General features: G+C 37.5%; 1 protein-coding gene across 8 annotated transcripts in view; it reads left to right on the top strand.

Annotated features, from left to right (window-relative positions):
* LOC111862074 (proton-coupled amino acid transporter 4) overlaps positions 1 to 19888 on the top strand; it is a 66901-nt gene extending 47013 nt beyond the window's left edge. For 7 of the 8 annotated variants that reach the window (XM_023847158.2, XM_023847154.2, XM_023847157.2 and 4 more), the window contains 6 exons: positions 4004 to 4154; positions 9481 to 9687; positions 12205 to 12480; positions 14901 to 15079; positions 15848 to 16020; positions 19411 to 19888. In XM_023847158.2, coding sequence (XP_023702926.1) covers positions 4004 to 4154; positions 9481 to 9687; positions 12205 to 12480; positions 14901 to 15079; positions 15848 to 16020; positions 19411 to 19655 — 1231 coding nt within the window. In that variant the 3' untranslated portion in view covers positions 19656 to 19888. Of the gene's footprint in view, positions 1 to 3528; positions 3682 to 4003; positions 4155 to 9480; positions 9688 to 12204; positions 12481 to 14900; positions 15080 to 15847; positions 16021 to 19410 lie in introns of all 8 variants that reach the window. The other variant, XM_023847163.2, reaches the window with a different exon arrangement.
* Positions 19889 to 25715: the final 5827 nt, after the last annotated feature.

Here is a 25715-nt window from a genome sequence, read left to right as displayed (position 1 = left end):
ATGAAGACATATGAGGGAATGAAGGTATAGCTCCACCATTCTTTACCTCAGTGCTCAACGGAGGTCTGTAGTCAGCTTCACGCCCCAGCTGTCAATGATACCCATTGTATAGGAGGCTGGATGGGTCCCAGAGCTGCTCTGTATGTTACGGAGAAGAGAAAAGTCTTGCTCCGTCCAGGAATCGAACGCTATCCATCCAGCGCATAGCCTATCAGTATACCGACTGAGCTATTCTGGCTCGGAATTTATTTTATACATGTGCATGTTTGAATGCACACACGAAGCAAAATTCAGTGAAAGATTTCTAAACATGTTTAATTGTTTAAAACTGATTACTATATTTGAAAGTTATTCAATAAACTTTATACAAGTAATCTGTGAATTTCTTTTATTCATTTCAGCATTTCAAACTGGGGTGAATAATATAGTTAGGAGACACATTAAGTTATTGCAGTTGTGGTACATTTTAATGCATAAATGAATTTATCCCCAAAATTTTTCTCTGTGTTCATGATATATACATAATACTGTAATGTTAATGTTTGTTGGGACCCAGTGTTCATGATGTTGTGATATCAGACTCCATTTTTATATAAGTTTGTTGTTCATTTCATCCAGTATTACTTGTTACTGATCTGCCCTTATAAAGAAGAATGACATGTCTATATATTAAGATAAAAAGTTGCCAACTAAGTTTATTAAGGATAGGATAAGAGTTATAATTAGATATGAATCTGCTGTATTGCGTCAGAAGTCATGCAGGGGTTTGACTACACTTGTTTATATAACCACAAAGCAACAAACAGAAAACAAAATTCATTCACACCACAAAATGTGATTGGTGTAGATAATACACACACATACTGAATAGCCAAGAGAACTTTGACTTTATTTATTCAATAATGATGATGAAAATGTTAATTGAAGTTAACTTCTTTGCTGTATGCCAAGTACTGGGTCAGAGTTGAAGCCCCAACTAAAGACCAAGGCTGTGGTAGCATGCCAACTAGCCAGGCCTATTGCACACCTCAGGGGGTCATGGTAGATGATTGAGAGGAATGACATATGACAGGGAAAAACTGAAGTATTCAGAGAAAGATCTACTTCAGCACCACTTTATCTGTTATAACAGAGCTGATATTTTACTGCATTGGTGCTGAATGTAGATCACCACAGTGAGGCCAGAATGTAAACACCTGTTTTGTGACACTGACTAACTCTGTGGGGCAAAGTCCTCCTTGAGGGGCTGGTCATTAAATTTTCTGACTTATGGAACCCATATATTTATTATTTTTTGTTAATTTGCTTAGTGGGGGGGGTGGGGGTGGAGTCCAACTGAGTCCACTTAGCATGGCGGCCACTGATTGGCCTATTGTACCTGCCCCGGGTGATTATGATGATGGAGAACCTGGCGGAATGAAGATTGGCAGGGAAAAACCGAAGTACTCAGAGAAAATCCGCCCCAATGCCAATTTGTCCACCATAAATCCCACTTGACCAGACCCGGGATCGAACCTGGGCCGCCGCAGTGGGAATTCAGTGACTAACCGTTTGAGCTATGACGCAGCCTTATATATTTATATTACTCTTGTCTTGTACACGGTGGTTCAAATATGGCCAGGACTGATTTTTTTCTAAACCATAATTGCCAAGCTCTTACTTGCACATGTCAATCTNAACCATAATTGCCAAACTCTTACTTGCACATGTCAGTCTTCAACGTATTCCCCTCCGGAGTTAACACATTTTTTCCAACGTTCTGGAAGCATCCTGATGCCCTTTTCAAAAAAGGCTTGTGGTTGGTGGCATATCCACTCCCGAACAGACTGGATGACGGCGTCGTCGTCCACAAACCCTATGCCTTGCAAGTCTGATTTGAGCCTTCCGAACAGGTAGAAATCACTTGGGGCCAAATCAGGACTGTACGGCGGATGTGTCAGAAGGTTCCATTTCAATTTTTGGAGGGTTTCCATTGTTTTGGCTGTATGGGGCATGCATTGTCTTGAAGGAAGGCTGCCCACTTTCCCCCTCTCTTCCGCTTGGATGGGAACTTTTCCTTCCTGTCTGTTGCCAAGAGGTCTGAGTAATAANCTCTTGGGTTTGGGAGAACTGGTATGCTGCCACTCGCGTGATGATTGCTAGGACTCAGGAATGAAGTAGTGCACCCATGTTTCATTGATGGTCACTATAGACTTCAAAAATGCATCACCTTCATCTTCAAACTGCTGTAGGAGACGACTGGCAGCTTGCATGCGCACCATTTTGTTCACGTCCGTCAAAGTGCGTGGTACCCACCGTGCATTCACCTTGTGATAGTGCAGGTGCTATTTCACAATGTCTTCTACACTACCAACACTGATGGACAGCATTGCTCGAAGTTCCTTGATAGTGATGCGCCTATTCTCACGAATAAGTGCATCTGCACGAACAATGTTTGGCTCGGTGATGGATGTTCGCGGCTGACGATCATGCGGTTCATTCCCCATGCACTCTCTGCCTCTGTGAAGCACTTACACACTNCCAACACTGATGGACAGCATTGCTCGAAGTTCCTTGATAGTGATGCGCCTATTCTCACGAATAAGTGCGTCTGCACGATCAATGTTTGGCTCGGTGATGGATGTTCGCGGCTGACGATCATGCGGTTCATTCCCCATGCGCACTCTGCCCTCTCTGAAGCACTTACACACCACTCAAACACACGGGTCCATGAGAGAGACTCTTCCCCATACTGTTGTTGGAGTCTGTGGTGAATTTCAGCGGATGGGACGTTTTCTCCAACGAGGAATTTGATCACAATGCGTTGTTCCACGCTCCACGGTACCTTCTGTTCACTCATCATTATAGCAACTCCCAGACAGGACTGAACAGCTTCTGACCCGAACAGGAGGAGGGTAGAGGTTGTGGCTTCACTCTCTCAAGGTCGCATAGCTGCTGCGCAGTACGGCTTGTTTACACACAAATCAATCCCGGTCATATTTGAACCACCTTGTACATGGTACATGTGCTGCTCATCTCATACTCCTTGATTTTGTCATTCTAATAATATTATATGAAGAATACACATTATGAAGCTGTAACACGGCCGCAGATTCGTTAGTATGAGTAACTGGAAAGAAATCAGCAATGTCATAATGGTTAAATGTCTGTAAAAGTTAGACCATGTGTCAAAATTCTTAACACTTTGTATGCAGCTGTGACATTCACAAAGCACAGAAATGATAAATGAAGCTCTGAAGTGTGAACATACTATGAGCACATGATAACAGGTAAACCATTTTGCTTTCTTTTCTGCCTAAGAGAGAGAAAGTGCAAGGACAATATAAATACTTATATAATAAAGGAGTGCCTCAGTTAGTATTCTAGTTATGGATGTTAAATGAAGAAGGACAAAATGAGTAGGGCATGTAGCACACATGGATATTTTGTTTTCTATGGTTTTGAGAGAGTTGATATAACAGGAGTATATAAACAATTACATAATGAAGAATTCCACAATTTTTATATCTTCACTCTTTACAATTACAGAGTTTGAATGAAGAACAGTGAAGTATATATAGTATGCATGGTGAACACAAGAAATAAATGTCAAGTTTTGGTTGGAAAACACTAGGGGAACATACCTGGAAGTCCTATTTATAGGTCAGAGGATAATATTTAAATGGATGATGGAGAAATAAGGTATGACCTAAACTGAACTGGATGAAGATAGTGCCCAGTGACAGACGTTTGTAAATCTGGTGATGAGTTCTGTAACCGCATAGAATTTCTTTGACTTTCTGAATAACTGTGAACTGCTCAAGAAAGACTTTTTCACAGTCAGGTTGGTTAGTTACTTGATTTCTTTCTTTGTTAGTTTGTCACTTTCATGAGTTGTTCTATAAAGAAACTTTTGTAGAACCACAAAATCGAGTAATTTGTATTATAAATTCCATATTTATTTTTGTACACTATATAAATATATCAGGTATTTATGTGCTTAATTGTTGTCTTACATTTTCAGGAATTTGGATACAATGATCCATTTATTGAAGGGGAACATAGGAACGGGAATTCTGGCCATGCCAGATGCATTTAAAAATGCAGGACTTGTCATTGGAACCATGGGGACTTTACTCATGGGCATCATCTGCACTCACTGCATGCACATGTTGGTAAGATCTGCCACTTATTTCACTAATAAACTGAAAATTCTGTTCACTATCATCATCAGCTTAAATTATGGTGGTCCTGTTATGTTCCTCTTTGTCTTCTCTTTTTTGTGCTCCTTTTCTATCTACACCCACTCTCTCCCACACTAAGGAGGCTGATGTAGCACTAATGCTCTAGATGTGTATTTGGGAGATGCTCAGTTTGAATCTTGACTGGGAAACCAGCTGTTGTGTGACTGGAATGTTCTGTGTTGTCAGTTCTCATCGCAGCTTTTTGTATAGGTATTCAGTTATTCAGTATAGAGGGGGTGGGTTTCCCCATGCACCGCGACTAATAGTCTGTTGTACGTCCCCCTTTAATTTCTACTACCGCCATACCCTACCGATACTGGTGCTTGCTATCTCCCCTTTCTGCCAGCGAGGTTGGCCCTCTACTGGCAGTGGTACCTGATAACTCTCCCCTTTCTGCCAGTGAGGTCGGCCCTCTACTGGCATTGGTACCCGATAACTTCCCCATCTACCGGAGGCATTGGAAACTACTTGGGCAGGAAACATTTTGCCTAATTTTGCTCAGAGGTCTCCTAGAGACATGAGGATCTTTTACGTGCCGTAAACCTACGACATGGGACCCATGGCTTAAAGTCCCTCCCAGAGGACTTGTTCCCTGAATTTTTCCGCCCTTAAAAATTCCACGACCTCCACTGGGTTTGAACCCGCATACCTTGAGTCATGGGGTGGGAACATTACCCCTAGACTATGGAGGCCGCTTTGTATAGGTATAGTATAAGTTAAAGCCTTGCTGCTTGTTTTGGTCCTTGGCCGGTCATCAGGTTTTGTACATTCACTGTTAGCTTTATTGTTCATTCTCTACATTGGCTAATGATTACATTAGATATATTTTATTATGTAATTTTTGTGTTGAAGTTTAATGCCCCCTATACATGTTATACCTTAAAATACTGAATATTAAAATGTTCAGTATGATGTTACATGAATGTTCAGAGCTTTCAATGGACACAGATTTGTTTAGGTTCCTGGACAGTTGTTGTGGTAACTGCCTTGGTGAAAGAAGATGAGAGGGATGGCCAAGGTCACACTTCTGCAAACCAATTGTATCAGTATGCCACGTGACACTGTGCTGTGAACACACATTGTTTTTACATGAGTGCTTTTTCAATTTCCTGTTTCTTTTTGTCCGCGATGGATGGCAAAATCGAGCAATGTCTCTGCATCAAGTTTTGTATGAAGCTCGGTAAATCCACTACTGAAACATTCAAAATGCTTTATGAGGAATTTGGAGAACATTCTTTAAGCCGGACAGCGGTTTTTGAATGGCATTCACGTTTGAAGGCCGATCGAGTGTCAATTGAAGATGACGAACGTCCAAGCACCACCAAAATGACAGAAAATGTTAAAAAAAATTTGAGAACTTATAAATGAAGACCGTCGCCGAATAATCTGTGAGCTCGCAGACACTGTTGAAGTTTCTGAGGATATCTTGACAGAAAATTTGAACATGCACTGAATTGCCGCAGAGTTTGTTCACAACTCTAGACAAATGATCAAAAGCAGTGACGTGTAAACGTGTGTCATGAGCTATTAGAGAAGGCTAACGAGGACCCAACTTCTATCTCTAGGATCATAACAGGTGACAAAAGTTGGATTTACTGTTATGATCCAGAAACAAAGCAACAATCATCACAGTGGAAGAGCTCACAATCACCAAGAGTAAAAAGGTGCGGCAGGTCTGGAGTTCAACAAAAAGCATGCTCATTGTTTTTTCAATGTTAAGGGGATTGTTCACCATGAATTTGTTCCTCCTAACACTGTGGTCAAATCTGACTTTTACTGTGATGTTTTGAGACATTTAAGAGAAAATGTGCAACGAAAAAGACAGGAACTTTGGCGCAACCACAACTGCCTCCTCCATCATGACAGGTTCCCTGAAAACCACAGAGTTTGTGACTAACATCAATATGGTTATCGTTCCCCACCCTCCATACTTGCTGGACTTGGCCCTCTGTGATTTTGCTTTGTTTCGCAAATTGAAAATGACACAGAATGGACGACATTTTGAGACAGTGTCTGAGAAGCAAAGGGAATTGCAAGCAGTACTCAACAGCATTAAGGAAAATGGTTGTTGATTTGACATCTTTGTTTTTCACTCTTAGAAAGGGATTATGTTGTTATCCATGCATAGCAAATGTCTGCATAGCTGTGTCCTTAAATTAACCAACTTTGTTGGGACATTTATCCTTTTATATGTAGCATAGTGTTCTGGTTTTGTATTTTATTCCCTGTTGATTATTTCTTGTTACTCTGTGGAAGTTCATCTCTACTACTGTCCCGAGGAGAAAACCTAAGGAAAAGTCAAAATATATAGCATTAATATCTGCACAAATAAATGAATGTTGATACCCTAATATTTAGTTCATTTCGGTTTCAATTATTTGTTGTGTTGACTGTCTGATTTGTATATTTTTATTGAATGACACACAACAGGATGCATACTATGAATGTTCCAAGGAAGTTGACCACTGACTTGTATTCAGGGGGAGCTCAATTCAGATCTTGACTGAGACACACTTTCTTTTTGTACCTTTCCTTAGTCTCTCCAGGCAAATGCCAGGATAGTAATTTGAATGAAGCCGTGACCAGTTCCTTCCATATCTTCCTCACTTCGTTAATTCATTATCATCATTCAGTGCTATATAATCTGAGTTGCTGGAAGCATCATTAAGCAAACTACAAATAAATCTACTGCTTGTAAACAATTTTACCTGCCTCTTCATTCATATCCAAGTTTACACCCCTCATGCCATGAGAGTGTATGTATAGTTTTTTGTATGAGGCTCTTAATAAATTGTGATCACACACACACACACACACTCTCCCCCCTCCCCTCCACGCACTAAAATTTCTCAGTTACACATTATAACTGTAGTAGGCTTGTAAAATTTGTTTTTTGTTTTCATTATATCTGCAGTGATTTCCTTATGGATTTATTCATTTAATTTTTCCATACTAAATAATACAGCCATCTTAATGCTAACATTTCTCATGAGGAAAAACAGAGAAAAGAAGGCTGATATTCAGCACTTAGATCACCAGTTTGTGGATGAGAATATTGTTTAGTTAGTGCTCTTTCTCATCTGTTTTCATAACACTATCATTTCACGCAGTAGCATAGTTGGTTGAGGCACTGTGCTTTAAGGCAAAAGGTCACGGCTTCGTTTCCCAACGAGGTCGTCAAATTCAATTTAAACTGAACTAATCCGTCCAGACACACTGTGGCCCTGGTGTTGACTCAGCCTCTAACAGAAATGAGTATCAGGAATCTTTCTGGGAGTAAAGGGCAGCAGGTACATGCGGCTGACAACCGTACCGCCATCTGTGAGCAGATTATCTAGAAAATGTGGGAGCCTTGATGTCTCACAACCTGTTAAAGGGATGACTTTACATTTCTACCTTTTTATTATTTCTGCTGTGGTACAAAGTGGAGTAGCATAATGATAACGCATCTGACATGTGTTCTGGAGGTACCTTGAATGAATTCTGACCATTATCTGGCTATCCTGATGAAGGATTTTAATGGTTTTTCTCATTCCCGCCACGTAAATGCAAAGATAATACCTTATAATAGACTGAAACTGTGTACACCCACATTCCTCCTCATTTGTTGTCCACTTTCATGTTATGGTACATCTGACATTATGCAATTTAGCATATGATAAAGTATCATAAAATAAATGAATAAACCAAACTTGGTCATAAGGAATCCCATCTCCTGGGTTGTAAAACTGTATAGTCTTGAAGTTTTAGAGGAACATACTGCCTCCATCCTCAGTGCCTCAGAGTAAGCCAAGCAAGTAACAAGTTAGAAGGAGTCTTACCACTTAGTGTACTCTTCAGTCCTTGAGAAGTTGGCAGTATATTCCTCTAAACATTGGTGAACTTAGACTACACAGCATTACATCTGAGAAGATAGTACGAGTACTTTTCGTAGTCACTATCATGAGAACTCAAATCCAACAATAAAAAGGGCCATGTTTCCCCTGATTCATCATTTGCCATCATGTTGCCTGCCATTACAGCCTCAGCACTTAGTATAGTAGCATAAAGTCCATGAATAACTAAACATACTCTCTCCGTTCATCCTCTTGCCTGTGTGCCTGCATGCCCATCCACCCATCAACCCTATATTTTTCCCTTTATATTATTTTGAGTAGTATAGCTCTTTATTCCTCCCAGCTTATTCATACTCATTACAGGTTAAATTGTGTTATCTGTTACATGTACCGGGTGTCCGGATGAAATGTATCCAAAATAAAAAAATTATATCTCGGAAACTAATTGTCATACACGTATTTGGTTTATGTCATTGGAAAGGAAAACTCAAAAGTTTTTTTTTTTTTTTCATGCCTGGCTTACACACATATGTTGCCACATTTTTTCCACCATGTTAGAAATCACCTGGACAGAGAGATGGCTGGGATATGAATTAGTAGAGGTGGATCAATCACTTGGCCTCCTAGGTCACCAGATTTAACCCCAGTGGATTTTTTCTTGTGGGACTATGTTAAGAGCATTGTCTACCAGGTTAAGATCAACGACTTTCAACACTTGAAAGCCTGCATAAAGGATGTTGTGGCTACGGTAACACCAAACATGCTTCAAGCAATGTGGAACGAGGTCATGTATCATCTGGATATTTGTCGTACCACCAAGGTAGCACATATTTAAATGTATTGAGAAAGTTATATATGCAGAAAAGAAACTTTAATAGGTTCCCTTTGTAATTGTCTAAACCATTAATATGTATAATAAATTCTTTCTGAGATATAATGATTTTATTTTGGATACCTTTCATCTGGACACCCTTTTTAAGAATTTTACCCTATCTGTACCGGGTGATCAAAGAATTTTTTAATCTTTGTTTAGTTTGAGGTAAGCTCAAGATGAGAATTGTTAGCCATTGTTGATGTATGCCATTTGTTGTCTATAAATTAAATACGTAAAATCATAAAATTATGTTTAAAGAATGTATTTCCTTGACTGTCTTTGATGATAAAATATTTGTGTCTAGAAATTCTTTTTCTCTTCTCCTCCTCTTCTTCACTTTTACTGCTTATTTCCCCAGGCTTACTTCAGCTCCAAATTAATTCTGAGTTATTGATTATTTTTGACATGCAATAGGATTCCTTTCAAGGTAGATCAGCACATTGCTATGTTCATAGTAGTTATTTTGTTGCTGTATTTGTCTTTCAAGTGTTAATATTGATGTTAATTAATTAAGGCAGAAGTTTTTCATTCTTTTCTTTTTTTGCAGGTTAAATGTTCTCATGAATTGTGTCAACGGATTCAAGTTCCAGCTTTGGGCTTCTCTGAAGTGTGTGAAACTGCATTTGAGACTGGGCCACCAAATCTAAGAAAATACTCTCAAGCTGTGAGGATAATTATTAATGTATTCCTGTGCATTACTCAGCTTGGATTCTGCTGTGTTTATTTCGTTTTTGTGGCAGCCAACTTAGAAGAGGTATGGTTAGTTGGTATCAATGTTTAGAAAGTATAGCATGTTCTAGAATAAATATTCATACAAAGGAACTATTACAGTAGAATTCGTATTTAATATTCCTCTCAGAAAAATGGTGTTCAGTGTCTAATTATTAAGGTAAGGGAAACGTAAGTGAAGAGTCTGCATATGATTTCATTATATTGTCACGTATTGGGTGTATAACGCGACAAATAACTTCACGCTGTATTTGATATAGCGAATTTTATTTCACATTCGCACTTACAATCACCCAAATTACAGATTCACAATTACTGCTATCTGCAGTATCACAAATGCAACTGACTTGTGGCTGGCTACCTCGGAACTAACTCGGTGGTAGCTCGAGGACTGACTGTGAATAGCCTTCGCTGCTCCTTATGTAGCCTCGTTCGGACAATACAGAAAACGGCCACGTAATAGGCACCACTGTTGTCTGGTGCCGTCGTGCTAGCAACGCTGTGTACCGCTGTTACTACCATCATCTCTCGCAACCACTGTTTACCCGCGCTGCCTAGCAACCGCGGTACCCCTTGGTGATGTCACCGCTGTTGACTTGCATTGCATAGCTACCAGGATGATGGGACTCGGCTAACTTCGGCCCCGCTCGGCTCACTTCGGCTCTGCTCGGCTCGTCAGCTCCGGGGGAGGGGTCCAGCTAGCGCGACACGTCACAATATATTCCCACACATGTGGGTGACTAAAGGCAGCGTTCGAATTAGTACGTAATTGGATTTGTTAATGACCCACAGGTTGTAACTATAATTAAGTATTACACTATGCCGATTTACACACTACAAAGCATTCCACGCTAAGCTCTTCAGTCTATCTGCACTAGTCTCCACGGATTTATAACAGAAACTATAAAAGCCTCATTAAATCACACACTTCCAATATAACTGTGCTACAACACACATAAAGTCATCAAATCATACATTAAATCTTCATAGGCTGACTTCTTGCACTCTTCTGTACTCCTCAAGCCTACTACTTACTTGCTATACTCCTCCAGCTTACTACTACCCCTTATTTGTACGCCTCTGCTGCTACTACCACTCGTAACTACTCTGAACCCTCCTGAACTCTTACATATATAGCCGCAGAATGGACATGCATCACAGTAAACACACATCATGTGATCACTACCTACTGTTGTGTGACATCACCGCTGACATGGAAAACACAGCTTCCCCTATTGCTGCGTGTTGGACCACGTTTACAGAGATGTTGCCTGGCAGTGCATTGATCAGTCTGTTACAATATATAAGGAGATTATGCCTAAAGTTTATAAAGTTCTAGCATTCAACTCTGTTATATGAATTGGGAATGCTTGAAATTGACAGAAATAAGAAAAAATAATGGAACAGAAGCAGCCAATTTGCACATTCTGAAACATTCTATATTGTATGTTGATTGCAAGGATAGTGGGCCACAGACAACATAATAAACTGCTACTAGTTTGTATAAATACAAAATGAAAGAGCTATCGGATAGAATAGTCGGAACTTTTCTGAGGTTTGGAAAATTCCTGTGTCCCTAAAATATTTCAGGCATATAAACAGATTTTAATTTTGCATGTATTTGGAAGGAGGTAATGATGGGTTATTTCTGGGTACTTATTAGTGTTCATCTGGAGATAAGACACCTTGAAAGTCCTCAGTTGGGATAGCTAATAACCCAGCTGAGATTCATACTCTGTACTTTCAAAATATAAATCTGCTGCTCAATGATGTGATGAAAGGACAGTTGTAACATTTATATACCATACTCATACTCATACAATCACAATAGACCATTGAAGGTCGCAGTGCTAGGGCCAGTTTTATGGCTCACCCCTCATACTCAACATTTATATAGTTGTAGTCAGCCCCCCCCCCTCAAACCTGAACACCACCAAGCAATAGATTTGTAGCTATAAAGGGACAGTTGTAACATTTATATAGCTGTAAGATTTGAGGCCTTCACAGCGGTGACTATGAAGAAAGCAGTCTTCTGGGATTTGGCACCGTGTATATGTGGTGTTAACCGACGTTTCGGAGGAACGTATCGCCTCCATCTTCACGGTCTCTTTGCTTGCAGATTTCTTATATATTTTTCCTTCTACCCTGAAGATGGAGGCGATACGTTCCTCCGAAACGTCGGTTAACACCACATATACACGGTGCCAAATCCCAGAAGACTGCTTTCTTCATTTATATAGTTGCATTCAGGGTATTTTTTTTCTTCAGTCTGAACACATACCAGCAAGCAATAAACTATCAGAAGTTACAGTTGTTTTGACCTTGAGGTTAGAGCCAAGGGTGAGAGTACTGGTAAACATGATTCTGGGAAAAGTGATGGTTATATTTGTAAGAATTTTAATATGTAATCTTTATATTTAAAGCCATAACAAGGCAACTAATGAAATCCGTGGATATGTAGTGCATGACGAGGCATATAAAATGGCTAAATTTATTGACATTTTGAATTTCTCTTTCAGAATTGTGTTTTAATGTGTTTTAGGTTATGAAATACTTCTTTGGCTTCAACCTTAGTGTACATTACTATCTGTTGATGCTGTTACTGCCCATGATTCTTCTGAACTGGGTGAGGAACCTCAAGTTTCTCACCCCTGTCTCACTGTTTGCTGCTGTCATCACCGTTACTGGCCTGGGTATTACGTTCTTCTACATGCTACAGGGTCTGCCTCACACTTCCACTGTGAAGGCTTTTGCTGGTTGGAAGCAGTTGCCACTCTATTTTGGGACTGCCATATATGCCTTTGAAGGCATTGGTATGGTAAGTATAAAACAATTTTTATCCTTCCTGTGTAGTATGCTGGTATTTCTCAACCTGTGTGACTTGAAGGTTAGCTGGATGGAATTTGAGGTCTAAAAAAAAAAATTAACCACATAAAACTCATGTACACAGAAACTTTCCGCACAAGCTTCACAGCAATGCTGCACTGTAATCATATTTCTGCTTATAGAACTGCACTGTTTTTACATAATTATAGTACATAATGAGATACATGTAAACTAATGAGATGTACAAGTGCGCAATAAATATGATTACCAATGCAAACCCCATGTAAAGTCACCCTATCACTTGACAGCACTTCCTTTGTAATAGAACTTAAACAAAGGTGCTACTTCAGAAGTTGCTCCAAAGGGTGACACAGTCTATGAGAGGGTTAAAATTTGTAATGATCACTCATTTCCAAATAATCACTAATTATTGCCCAATCATCTTGGTGATACATGATCTCAGCCATTGATAAAAAGAATGAAACAAATTAAGGCAGCCCTATTTGGAAATTGTTTTGGAGGCTATTTAATGACACCATGAACTGCATTGGTTATTTAGTGTGTAAACAGATTTGAAAATGATGATGTACATACAAAGTCACTATATACAGGATGTCCCAGGAGGAATGGACCAAACTTTGAGAGGGTGTTCCCTATGTTAAAGTATGCAGATATAACCCAAAACACCTATGTCCAAAGTTGAACGGTTACGGAGATAATGGCCAGAGAATTGTGAAACTTTGACCGCTGTTACACACTTGTTGGTTACAAAATACATATTAAAACTGGCAGGAATATGTGGATTCTGTAATGTTAATAATGTATGTGACATCAATGAGTGACGCGAAGCCATAAAATTGAAGTACAAAATACTCGCTCGCCATGTCATAATTGTCCTTAGGGTTTCCAAGCACTATACATGACACATGACTGGCAAGCGCTGACGTAATATGGCTGGCTGCGCATAGTGGTATAAACAGACTACATAACAAAAATCTCTTTTGGAATTTCGTTTCCATTATCTCATGTGGATTATTATGGGACCACATATGCACATTTCGTAAATTATTTACACCATCCAGGGTAAAAGACGCCTCATCACTGAATAAAATGACGCTTAACAGTTCGGGATGAGCTTTTTATCCAGTGGCACAAATCCATACGCTGTGCATGGTCGCCTGGTTCCAGATGTACCATTTGATCATGGTAAGGATAACTCTTCATAATGTAAAGTTTGCTACACCTGAATACATGATACGCCGATGCGAAAGGCGATTCTACGAGTGACAGACGTGGACTTCACTGAACAATATCAAGAATGTGCTCTCGTGTGTCTATCATTCATACATCCTGCCTTTCAGAGTGCACAGAAACAATAGCAAGAGAACCAGTATCACACAATGTCTGGTGAATTCGTGTAAATACACTTCGAGATGGAATCCTTCGATCAGGAAAACGCCTTTGGTATTCTTCAACAGCAGCACGTGCATTGCGACCGCAAAATCCACACACAAAATGCATATCACAATATTCCACGTGTGAAAACACAAGAGGCATTTCAGCAACTCATCACACAACTAATTTACCAACCATTCACGACCCCGCCGCACCATACTCTGTAGGTAGCGCATGAGCTTCCTGCTAGTGTGAATTACGACACTCAAGGACAAACAGATAAGAGTTCTCAGCTGACAGGTATAGTGCGTGGACCCGCCAGAAGACCACACTTTTCTCGGGTCATTATCTCCATAACCATTCAACTTTGGACATAAGTGTTTTGGGTTATATCAGCATACTTTAACATAAGGAACACCCTCCCGAAGTTTGGTCCATTCCTCCTGGGACACCCTGTATATATGTACACTTAAGAACTTCAGATCTCTTATATAGCTTGTTATCAAAACTGTGATCTAAAACTGCCTTTAATTTGTGCAATATGACTCTAAGTTTTTGTGTAGTTATTGTATATCCTTTGCAAGTTTGCCGCTTGGCAGCAAATTGACCTGTTCATCAAAAGTCCTCCGGGAGGGACTTTAAGCCGTGGGTCCCGTGTCATAGATTTACAGCACGTAAAAGATCCTCATGTCTCTAGGAGACCTCTGAGCAAAATTAATTAGGCAACAATTTCCCGCCCAAGTAGTTTCCAACGCCTCTGGTAGATGGGGAAAATATCAGGTACTGACGGCCGACGTCGTTGGCTGAACGGGGCTGATAGCACGCACCAGTACCAGTAGGGTATGGGGACAGTAGAAATTAAAGGGGGACGCACAATGGACCAATAACTGATCTAAGTGCTTGGGTAAAGCCACCCCTTCTAATAATAATAATAATAATAATAATAAATAATAATACACATAAGTTCAGTTACATACATGAGTATATTATTTCTTCAGAGTTTGTCATCTTCTGTAGGTTTTGCCCCTGGAAAACAATATGAAAAATCCTCAAGATTTTGGTGGCTGGACAGGAGTTCTCAACACAGGAATGGTGATAGTTGCAGCCCTGTATACATCAGTTGGTTTCTTTGGTTATCTGAAGTATGGGGATAAGGTTCAGGGCAGTATTACACTCAATCTTCCACCAGATGACATGTAAGTATCTTTTTAACTTTTCATGAACTATGAATATACCTGTAAATCCACTTGCTATTCAACAATAAAAGACTGCAAACTGTGTGTATGTCCATTATTATGAAATTACAGTTTGCAATTTTCCTGGTAGTGAGTGTAATTTATAGGTAAATCATAAAATGGTGAACGTGCCATATATCGAGAGCATGTCCCAAGTCTTTCCAAGAGGACACAGTATTTCAAATGAACTTAATGAGTTTGGAAGTTGAGTTGTATATCCTACGAATTTTGTGCAAAATTGGTAATTTCAGAATGTTTTTATTTGCATCCCTGATATGGAAAATAAGTCAGTCTGTTGCCTGCCTCTGATACCAAAATACTCAGTTCTTGAAACTTGCTTTTCTAGGTCTGTATGCAAACATATATGTTACTTCACTGCCTCAGTTTCTCATATTCTGAAAATTCTACTGAACACTTGGAGATACATTTGTAATTGTTCAAGTGTCAAAAGGACTTCAGTAGAAAATATCAAGTGTAACTTTTAATTATGTGTCAGTAGTGAAAACATGAGAAATTATTATAAAGTTCGTGAACTCAAGTGCAAGGGGCTTGCAAAAAATGTTAAAAGCATGACATAAAAATTAAAAATTCTCTGCTTCTGAATGCATGACTCCTTGTGACCAAAAGTTTAATGGCAAGAAGAGGCTGGGTGTAAGTATGAAAACAAACAGTCACAAATACCCTGTTTTTCCCACCCCAAATAATATGAATTGTGTGTATTTGTTTCAGTTTGGCTCAGTCTGTACGTTTGATGATGGCTCTGGCAATATTCTTGTCATATGGACTGCAATTCTATGTTCCAATGAACATCATTTGGCCATTGGTCAGGCCCCATCTTCAAAGTGAGCAAGCCCAGATGTTTGGTAACTACTTCCTCAGGACCTGTTTAGTAGTGTTCACATGTAAGTTTCTTCTTTTAACAATCAGACAATCTTCATAATCCTTTCAAACAGAATGAGAAGATTCAGAACTTCCTGATCATTTAGAATTACTGTATTATGGTTCTGTTGACATTAGATTTAGTTCATTTAACCCACTGAAGCTGAGGTTTTTGGAAACAGGAAACGGCATTCTGGCTATGATTACTTCTGTAAAATCAACACCCAGTGAAAAGAGTAATACTTCACCACCACTGAGATGCACCATTGATACAGATACTATAGAAATGTATTGCTGAAACGTTCTAAGATACAAGAAAAACCCAAACATGACCACCATCTCAGAAAAATCCAAAATTACATATTAACTGACTGAATGGAATAGTTCCAAAAGCTGATCTCCAGCCCATCCAAGCATTATCCAGAACTGTTCTGTAAGCCAAAGGCAATGAGTTTAGGCAATGTAGCATGTCATGTTGATACAACACACAAAGCAGTGATTTGTAACATAAACCTGCAATGTAGATCATGAAGATATCTCTGTAGGAATGTAAAGAGTTAATCTGGGGAACTCTTTTTCTGTTTTAATGCTGCATACTTCTTGTTTTATGATTGTTCATTTAAGAAATTTTGAAGTTAATGCATCCAAAGAATAATACTTTATTTTTACACATTTTGTCTTTTTGTTTATGCTACATGTTTATTTTAATTAGCTCCATTTCAGATTAGTTACTGTTCACTAGATTATTATAAGTATATACATAAATGCATGTATACTATATGTTTACATTCCTTTACTATCTCAAGTCACCATATCTCGGGTTGTTAACTACAACTCTGTAGAGAATGTTATCAAATAGCCTTCAAATCAGTAATAAACCTAAAAGTTGTTTGGAAAACACATAGCAGAAGTTGTCGTTCTCTCTTAAGGAACTCACCATGAAAGTCATTACTTAGAATCTTTATATCAAGAGTGGCAAAACATAAGCTGCAGGTCAGAAGTGACCTGCACGAAAATATAGTCTGGCCTGTGGGAATCAGTTATACAGCATCAACTCATTCCCCCATAATTACTACAGAGAAGGCATTGTAATCATGAAAAAAAAAAAAAAAAGAAAAGAAAATTAAATATAGTTTTAACATTTTGGGAATCCTTAGTACATATATTTACTATTGTCATTCACCTGCATGGGGCTACTCCAGATTTGGTTTAATGCATGTTGTAACATCTAGAATGCAGTCAGAATTTGGAATATTGTGTCAGAATTAATTATTAACAACACTGTTTTTATGTGTTTTGATAATGTCTGTATGTATGTTAAGTCAATGCAAATATTTCATAGTTATAATTATCACGTTTTAAATAATAGACTTTCTCACTTGCATGTCAAATCCATGGTCACTATGAAATAGTCTTATTTCTTCCCCAAACAAAAATAAAAATAATTGACTCGTGCGTGTGTGTGTGTGCATGTGCACAGAAGTAGCAAAATTAACTTGAAAAAGACACTTTTTTATAGTATAATCCCAAATGTCGTAGTTAGTCATCCATAAAAGATTATTAAAAGCATGTGAAAGCTGACACTAACTTTGCTGACAAGTGGTGGTCGCTTGGTATAGTTCACTTGCGGACTACAAGCCACAGAGTTTTTTTGTTTGTATGTACAACCCAAAATTATATTATTATGAAAACACGCATGCACATATACTGCATTGTGTAGTCTCATGCTAGTGTTATGATCATAATTTTAGCGACTAAAGGCACAATAGTAGCGCAGTTTATTTTGGTCTTTATCTTTCCATATAAACACCTCAGCAACCAGTGATAAAATGTGAAGGATGCAGAAAACAGATTTTTAGAAAGATATAATATGAAGGGTGGGAGATAGAATCAAAGTGCCTTCATGTAATAACAGTACAGTGTTTTATTGATCCTCATTAGATATAGTAAGTATTAAAGTTAAAAGAGAAATGCATGCACATATAATTTACAAACAACATATTCTATGGATGGATAATTGGAAGCATTTTATACGAGTGTTGGAACTTCAATAGTGGCAACACTGCTGTACAGACACCATGCAATGGAACCAAATAATGTCGCTTATACCATACATTAGTTACATACCTACCTTACCTCAGAGCAAATAGACTCCCTTCCCACATCATGCGCATGTGCAGTGAGAGAGAAGAACAGAGCCTTGTGTTAGCTGGCGGTCTAATGTAGCGTTGTCACAGTGTTTTCGAAACAGGAACAATGGAGTTGGATAAAGATTGAATGTGCCAGAGGCTGTACAGCACAACAGTGTCATCAAGGTCTTCAAGAGGCTTGCGGGGAATCTGCATTGCCTTACAGAACAGTGGCAAGGTGGGTAAAAGCCTTCAACGAGGGACGCCAAAATGTGGCAGACATGCATTGGCCAGGTTGTCCTAGAGTCAGTGAAGAAGAAGTATATGCTATTTTCGTGTTACTGGAGAGTGATTGATGCCATACGATTTGTGAGCTAGCCCGAGAGACAGGATTAGCGCCCATGACTGTGCTTCACATTCTGAAGGAACTCCTGGGCATGAGAAAAATTGCATCACAATGGGTTCAGCATGATTTAATGGAAATGCAGAAATGACTATGATACGACGCTGCTCGTAACCACTTGGAGCGCTATGAGCATGAAGGAGAGGCTTTCTTATGCCGAATCATTACGCTGGATGAGACATGGACCAAATTGTACGACCCACAAATGAAATGCCATTCGAACGAATGGCGTCATTAATGTTCACCACAAAAATCAAAAGTTTGTCAGAACCCCAGCAATGTGAAAGTTATGGTGATTCTCATGTATGACTGTGATGGTGTTATCCTAATGCATACCATTCCCCAACAGCAGACTGTCAGTGCGCAGTATTACTATTCATTTTTGGAACACAACCTGTGACCAGGTTTGAGAAAGAAGTGGCGACACTTTCTGCAGAACCCACCCATCATTTTGCAAGTTAATGCTTGGCCGCATGCAGTGCAAGCTGTGTCTGATTTGTTTGATCGATGGGGCTGGGAAGTGCTGTACCATCCACCATACTCCCCGGACTTAAGCCCTTGTGACTTTGACTTGATTCCTAAGATGAAAGAACCACTGTGTGGCATTCTCTTCAGAACTGTTCCAGAGATTCTTCAGGCAGTAGACCGCTCCATTCGAACTATCAACACAACAGGTGCTACTGAAGGTATCCTACAACTTCCACATCGCTTTCAATGGGTTGTACACAATGCTGGTGACTACATTGAAGGACAGTAAAACTTCGAAACATGCATCTATTTTGTATCAGTTGTAAATCAATAGTTGCCACTATTAAAGTTCCAACCCTTGTGTTAACAAAATAAGCTGCAGTATGATAAAATGTTACTTTACTTTCCTGCAGTTGCTCTTGCCGCTATGATTCCAAACTTGGGTGCAGTTATTTCACTAGTTGGAGCAGTAAGCAGTTCCACATTGGCTCTTGTCTTTCCTCCCATCATTGAGATCATCACCTTCTGGCACAAAGGATTTGGAAAGAAGAGTTGGATCCTCTGGAAAGATATTTCAATTATGATCTTTGGTCTGGTAGGTTTTGGTTTTGGTTCATATGTCAGTGTTTGGAATGTTGTCCATCCTGAAACTGAATGAGAAGCCTAATATTTAGGCTACTTTATTTATAGGTTATGGTGTTTTAAGAGCATTGAATTGAAATAATGAATGCCAGAGAAATCTAAATGGTCTATATTAGATTTTTTGTTGGCATTAAATGTATTCAGCTACATTTAGGACATAAGTCCAATTTAAATTGACATTCCTTCATCAGTATTTATATCCTGATGTTTTTAATTGGTTTAATTATGAATCCTATAATGAAATTCTTTACAAATCACAACCATGCAATTTCTGTCAGTCATTTTCAAGTTCATTTCAGACTTTTAAATATCACATGTCAAGGTGGTATAAAGATAGAGCATCAGCGCTCTACATTTCTTGACAAATCCTAGTTGAGCTTGATGATATTCAATATCTCTTTTAAAGTTTATTTGTTTATAACCAGCATGGATTTTCTTGTTTAAAATTTTAAAATCATCCAGTTTTACTTGACAATAAAGAAATGGATGAAAAAATGTTTTTTTAAGTAAGATAAAAGACTACCATGACCTGAGCTTATTAATAGCATTAGGAATGGTATCATGTGCTACATTGAAGGTATGCCCATTGTTATCATGGTTACAATATTCCTTACTGTATCATAATCTTCCATAAGCCTGTGATAATATGTCAGATTATATTCATCACCAACAGTTGTACAAGGGCTTATTTTCGTAAGGTTGTGCCAAAGGACAATTGAAGTACAATAAGATGGAAAGGAAGGTAACAACATTTTGAAAGCTGATGTGTACAATTATACTTGAGAGCAGTTCAGTGATTATATGTAAGCGAACCCTATATGGCAGTATTTGTACTACTTGTTGTTTTGTACAAAATTTGTTATATACCTGTAATAATTCAGAGAGCTGATAGAATCACCTGATTAAAATAATGTGTTAAATTAAAAGTATATTGTAAAATATATTAAATAGAATCAGCTTCTTCAGGTATAAGAATCCATGGTCACAGTGAAGAACAGTAAATACTTGAAGCTCTTATCTGTCAGGGAACATTTTCTATAAAACCTGATAGTAGATTATATAGATGTTAATTTTATTGACAGTTATTGCTCTTACTACATAGAGATTTATTTATCACTACTAAAAATCATATACTTTAACCATTAATCCCTGTACAGAAGAATATTTCCTTCTCCATAAATGGTGTGACAGGAAGAAAATTTCAATAACGTGAAGAGTAAATTTAAAATACAATTTTATTTTCCCTCTCCAGATATAGTGACAGTCTTTTATTGTAAATATTAATGTTGGTCACTTTACAGTAGTTTAAAATTACATGCTAGAGATTGCCACATAAATGGGTATAGCTGTGAATTATAAAATAGAAAAAAATTGTAACTTTATAATTGCAGACCTCTTTTAATAGTTTTATATGTTTTTATGATAATTTTTTCTTCTTGTGTATCTATGGATTCTCATATTGATTAACCTAGCTCTGTCTATGTTGAAATGCTGTACAATTAAGCCGTGATATATAGTAATTTAATAGGTATGAAGTGTATTGAGTCTCTATATTAGAGACACTTGCATGTCTCTCTGCCTTGTTCACATAGCAGGATTTTATTTTCTTTATGAGTATAATTTTTAATAACTTATTTTTAGTTTAGAAATGTTTACTTTTATGCATAAATATGATATTCACATATAAAAATATTTTGAATTCTCTTGTCCTATGTAAACTTTACAAGTATCAGTGTCACAGTGATCAATATGTACTACCAGTTGTAAAATTTTTAATTTAGTGAGAACAGTATGTTGGAGTGCTCTTTGAACAGGGTGTAATTGAATAATTCTGGGAATAATTTCCTTGAATGATGACAATTTTATGAATATTTTGTGTGTAAAATACCCAACTTTTAGACTTACATGCCCTTTCATTACAGCATATTAGAGAAATGAACAAAGTGTACATGTTCATTTGCAATACTCATATATTATCCAAAACTTCTGTTAAAATTCCTGTACCTTTCTAAAGCATGGTTCAGAGTGATACCATATGACCATTATAATGAATACAGTTTTTTGCAGTTCTGTTTTATAAAATTCTTGCTGGAATACAGAAAAGTGCTGATAGTTGTAGGGTGAAATGGAGTGAATGAATATTGCCTCATAAGTATTATTAATTTCAATTTTCATATAACGTTGTTGAGTACTTGTGTGCATAGCTATAAATTATTTGCAGGATTGATTAATTGCTCTGGTTTCAGGTAATAATACTAAATATTATATATTTAGGTGGTGAATATACTACACCTTATAGTGTGTCAGCATATACAGTAAAACCAGCTTAAGAATTTCTGTTTAAGAGGATTTCCTTTTCCATGTAACTTCATATCCCTTCCTAACAGGTTTCCTCATGAAGTATTCATAATTCGGTTCTTTGAAAATAACATTCAGGAAGTCGTACTATATTAATATTTTAACTGCATCACAATAACTAACTTCTTTGTTGCTGCACTGAAATACAGAGTTAGCTATCATTCGAGTATTTTTTTTTTCTTTTTATCTGGTCTTGATTTGTTTGGGCTGTTGCTATCCATGTAACATGTTCAATCAGTGTCAGACTACAGAATTTACTGTTCACATCAGTGACTGGTAATGTATTTTGGTGTTATTTTCTGTAGTGTATGTAGAATGTCTTATAGGTTGGAGTCTGTCAGATTATATGAGGGGAGGCAGAAGTGGAATTTATAAGGTACATATATCTTGAAGTGACTCACTGTGTCTTCAGTGTGGATAACATGCAATAAATAATTGTACAAGTTATAAACCGTTTCTTGCTGTCAGTTTAGAAACTGTGACTCTTTGATACAGAAGGGTGAATTTTCTGTCCCCTATTCAAAGAAGTCTGTGTCCTCTTCTTTCAACCACTATTTTGTTGTTTCTATGTCATCTTCAGTTTTACATCACTGGCCTTACAAATGTTGCTTCATATCACAAACTATATAGCATCAATATGTGGGGATTGTAGAAGAACAGCTTATGAGTCATGGTTGTATAATACAAAAGATTCAGTTAATTACATTATTATATTTAATGTCCACCTACTCTATGAATCAAGGTATGTAACATTCTTGTGGAAGGAAAATGTCCTACATATGTATGACTGAATTTTCTGCTGGCAAAGGAATGCTAGAAGTGTGTTGAAAAAAAAAAGACTCCACTAACTTTGTAATAATGGTGTAATGATCTGTATCATTAATTGATGATAACATACCATTGCTTCTATAGTAGATGGAGTTGTCCCTGTGCTTGATTAATTAAGCACTATGCCATGAGGACATTTGGGGGAATGGAGGTATAGCTCCATCATTCTTAACCTCAGCACTAGATGGAGGTGAGTCGTCAGCTTCACACCCTATCTTCTTTCCCCTCCCAGGAACTTGGACACAGTACCAATTGGATAGGAGGCTGGGTGGGCCCTAGAGTTGATCTTCTAAATGCTGTGGAGAATAGAAAATTTTGCCATGCTGGGACTCAAACCCAGGCCATCCAGTCCATAGCATGTCAATTTACCAACTGAGCTGTCCTGACTCCTTAGGAGATGGCGTATACCTTGTAAACTTCCTAATTATTCCTTATATATTGCAATATACTGTGATTTGTAATGTTCCATGATAAATGGGGGAACAAGGTTCCTGCATGTTCCTGTCATTCCCATGATGCCCTATATGATTTGTAAAATAAAATATTACAATTGTGATGCACTGTGTATGTATATGACATGAGTAGCAGTCTGTGATATTTTATTAGTTCTGTTTTATTTAACTAAGAATTGAGTTCATTTGAGTTATCTTCATCATCTTGAAGGTGTACAAATCAAACTTTGCTTTTGTTTGTCAAGTCTGGACAGCATAACAGTACAGATGTTTAACCCAGTGCAGCATTTAATTAGTATGTGAGATAAAGTTAAATGTGTCTTTGATGGTATTAATTAAACCCAGGTTTATTTTAATCATGACACATTTGACTGAGCTACTTACTCATGATCATGTTTAATGCCATCTTTTGAAAAGTGAGAGTCATGGCAAGTCACTGTAATGATGAAATATGTTTAAAATAAAATATTACAGAAAAGTTTTATCTTCTGGGATATAACACCATGTAGTCTGTTGAAAGTACACTGACATTGTGGAGGAACATGTCACCTCCATCTTCAGGGTTGAAGAATGAGCTAAACAAGAAACCAACATGAAAGCAAGTGCAAATAGAACCTGAAGATGACGGCAAGATGTTCCTCTGAAATTTCAATCGACTTTCAATGGATTACATAGCATTATGTGAGAACCTCAAATCGTACAAAATGTTACAGGTGTCTAACTGGAAAGAGCTGTTTTTAGCCCCTTTTAGGACTATGAAAAAACGTTCTGTGCATGGCTTACCTTCCTTCATAAGCTGTGACACAAATATTTTCCACTCAGAACATTTCTGTTCTTCTCAGCTCAAGTCGAGCGAACTAAAAAATAATTCCATCATGTGTAACATTTTGGCTACACTTTGCCTTATAATTTTTTTAAGTGGATAGTGCAGAGTTCCATGAAGTGTGATACCATGTGATTTAATCACAAAATTTTGTCTGCTACTAGTGACTTGTACATGTTTTAAGTAATATTCTAATGGAAATTATCTTAGCAGAACTATTACTATATTTATTTGATATAAAGATATATGTAAGAGAATACCAAGTAGAAAGTGTGGATTAATCATTAGTAACTGCTGGCAGTTAAATTTTCAGGATATATTGGCTTTAAATTTAATGTTTAGACAATAAAATATGTTTTAAGATATGTATGATATTTGTTTTAAAATAGGCTAGATTGATATTGTTTTAATATACATGTACTTTGTATTAATTAATTTGTTTTCCCTTTGAGGTTAGCCACTGATTATTTATTGCGACAGTTATATTTTAAGGTATTTTAATCTGTACAGTGTATGTGCATTTTAAACAGAGAGCACAAAATTTTTCTGTCAGTGTTCCTTCAAGCTAGAATATATCTTGTTAGCAAGATTCTTGCAAATATGTATCAAATTTGAACCCCCAGTTATATATTTATTAAAGTTTCTGAATAAAACAATGTACATGGTCGTAATTTTACACTTCCAGATATAGGACTATTGATGATGTTTTCCAATATTCCAGTACTATTGTTAATTTGATTCTGTATATGTGTTAGGCTTATATAATAAATTGTTCATATTGTACTCAGATATTTTATTTAGTCCACACTGAAAAATTACACAGCCACTAGCTAGACATTTTTAATTTATAGTTTCTTGTAGAGAACCTTAGGGGGAAAACCCGGATGAGACCATTCGTGAGAATTGCCCATAAATTGGAGGATAATATTAAAAGAATTCTTGGAGAAAATAAGATGTAAAGATGTTGGTTGGATTCAACTGGTTCAGGACGGTGTCCAGTTTTGTAAGTGTGATATTGAACTTGTGGATTTTGAAGAAGCAGGATATTTCATAACTAGCTGATTAATTATCAATTTTTCAATGACCCCTGCACCTTTGAGTTATTTATACCTGGTACTAATAGTAGTTTCATAATTCATTGAATGCCGCTTTTTCAGTGGTACAGTTTTTATGGTATTAGGTGCCACTATTATTTTGAATTGTAAACTGAGAGAAAATGGAATGTCATCATTTTATTGATTGACTGTTAGATTACTTAATGATGCTGCAGTTTTGTAGTATGTAGAAAAGTTTTTCATAGAAGAATCTTACTGCACGTTATCGGTACTTTCAGACAGTAATGATTGAACAAAATTTATCAGATAGATTACATGTTATTTTAAGCAATGTGTGTGCCACTTTTCACCACTACAAAGTTTTTTAATATATTTCCATATACAGGATGTTCCTAAAAGAATGGTGGGGTTTTAGATACATATATATTTCGTATTTCTTACCGTGTACAATCATAACATGTGTCAATCGGAAGCTTAACTGTCCAAATTTTATGTACATCCATCAAAGTGCCTCTATGTGCGCACCTTTCGTCACCCGGCACACATCAATGCGATAGTCG

This window comes from Cryptotermes secundus, unplaced genomic scaffold (assembly GCF_002891405.2).
Source record: "Cryptotermes secundus unplaced genomic scaffold, Csec_1.0 scaffold400, whole genome shotgun sequence".
Lineage (NCBI taxonomy): Eukaryota > Metazoa > Arthropoda > Insecta > Blattodea > Kalotermitidae > Cryptotermes > Cryptotermes secundus.
Note: the sequence above shows the minus strand (reverse complement) of the source record. Positions and strands in the feature narration are given on the sequence as shown.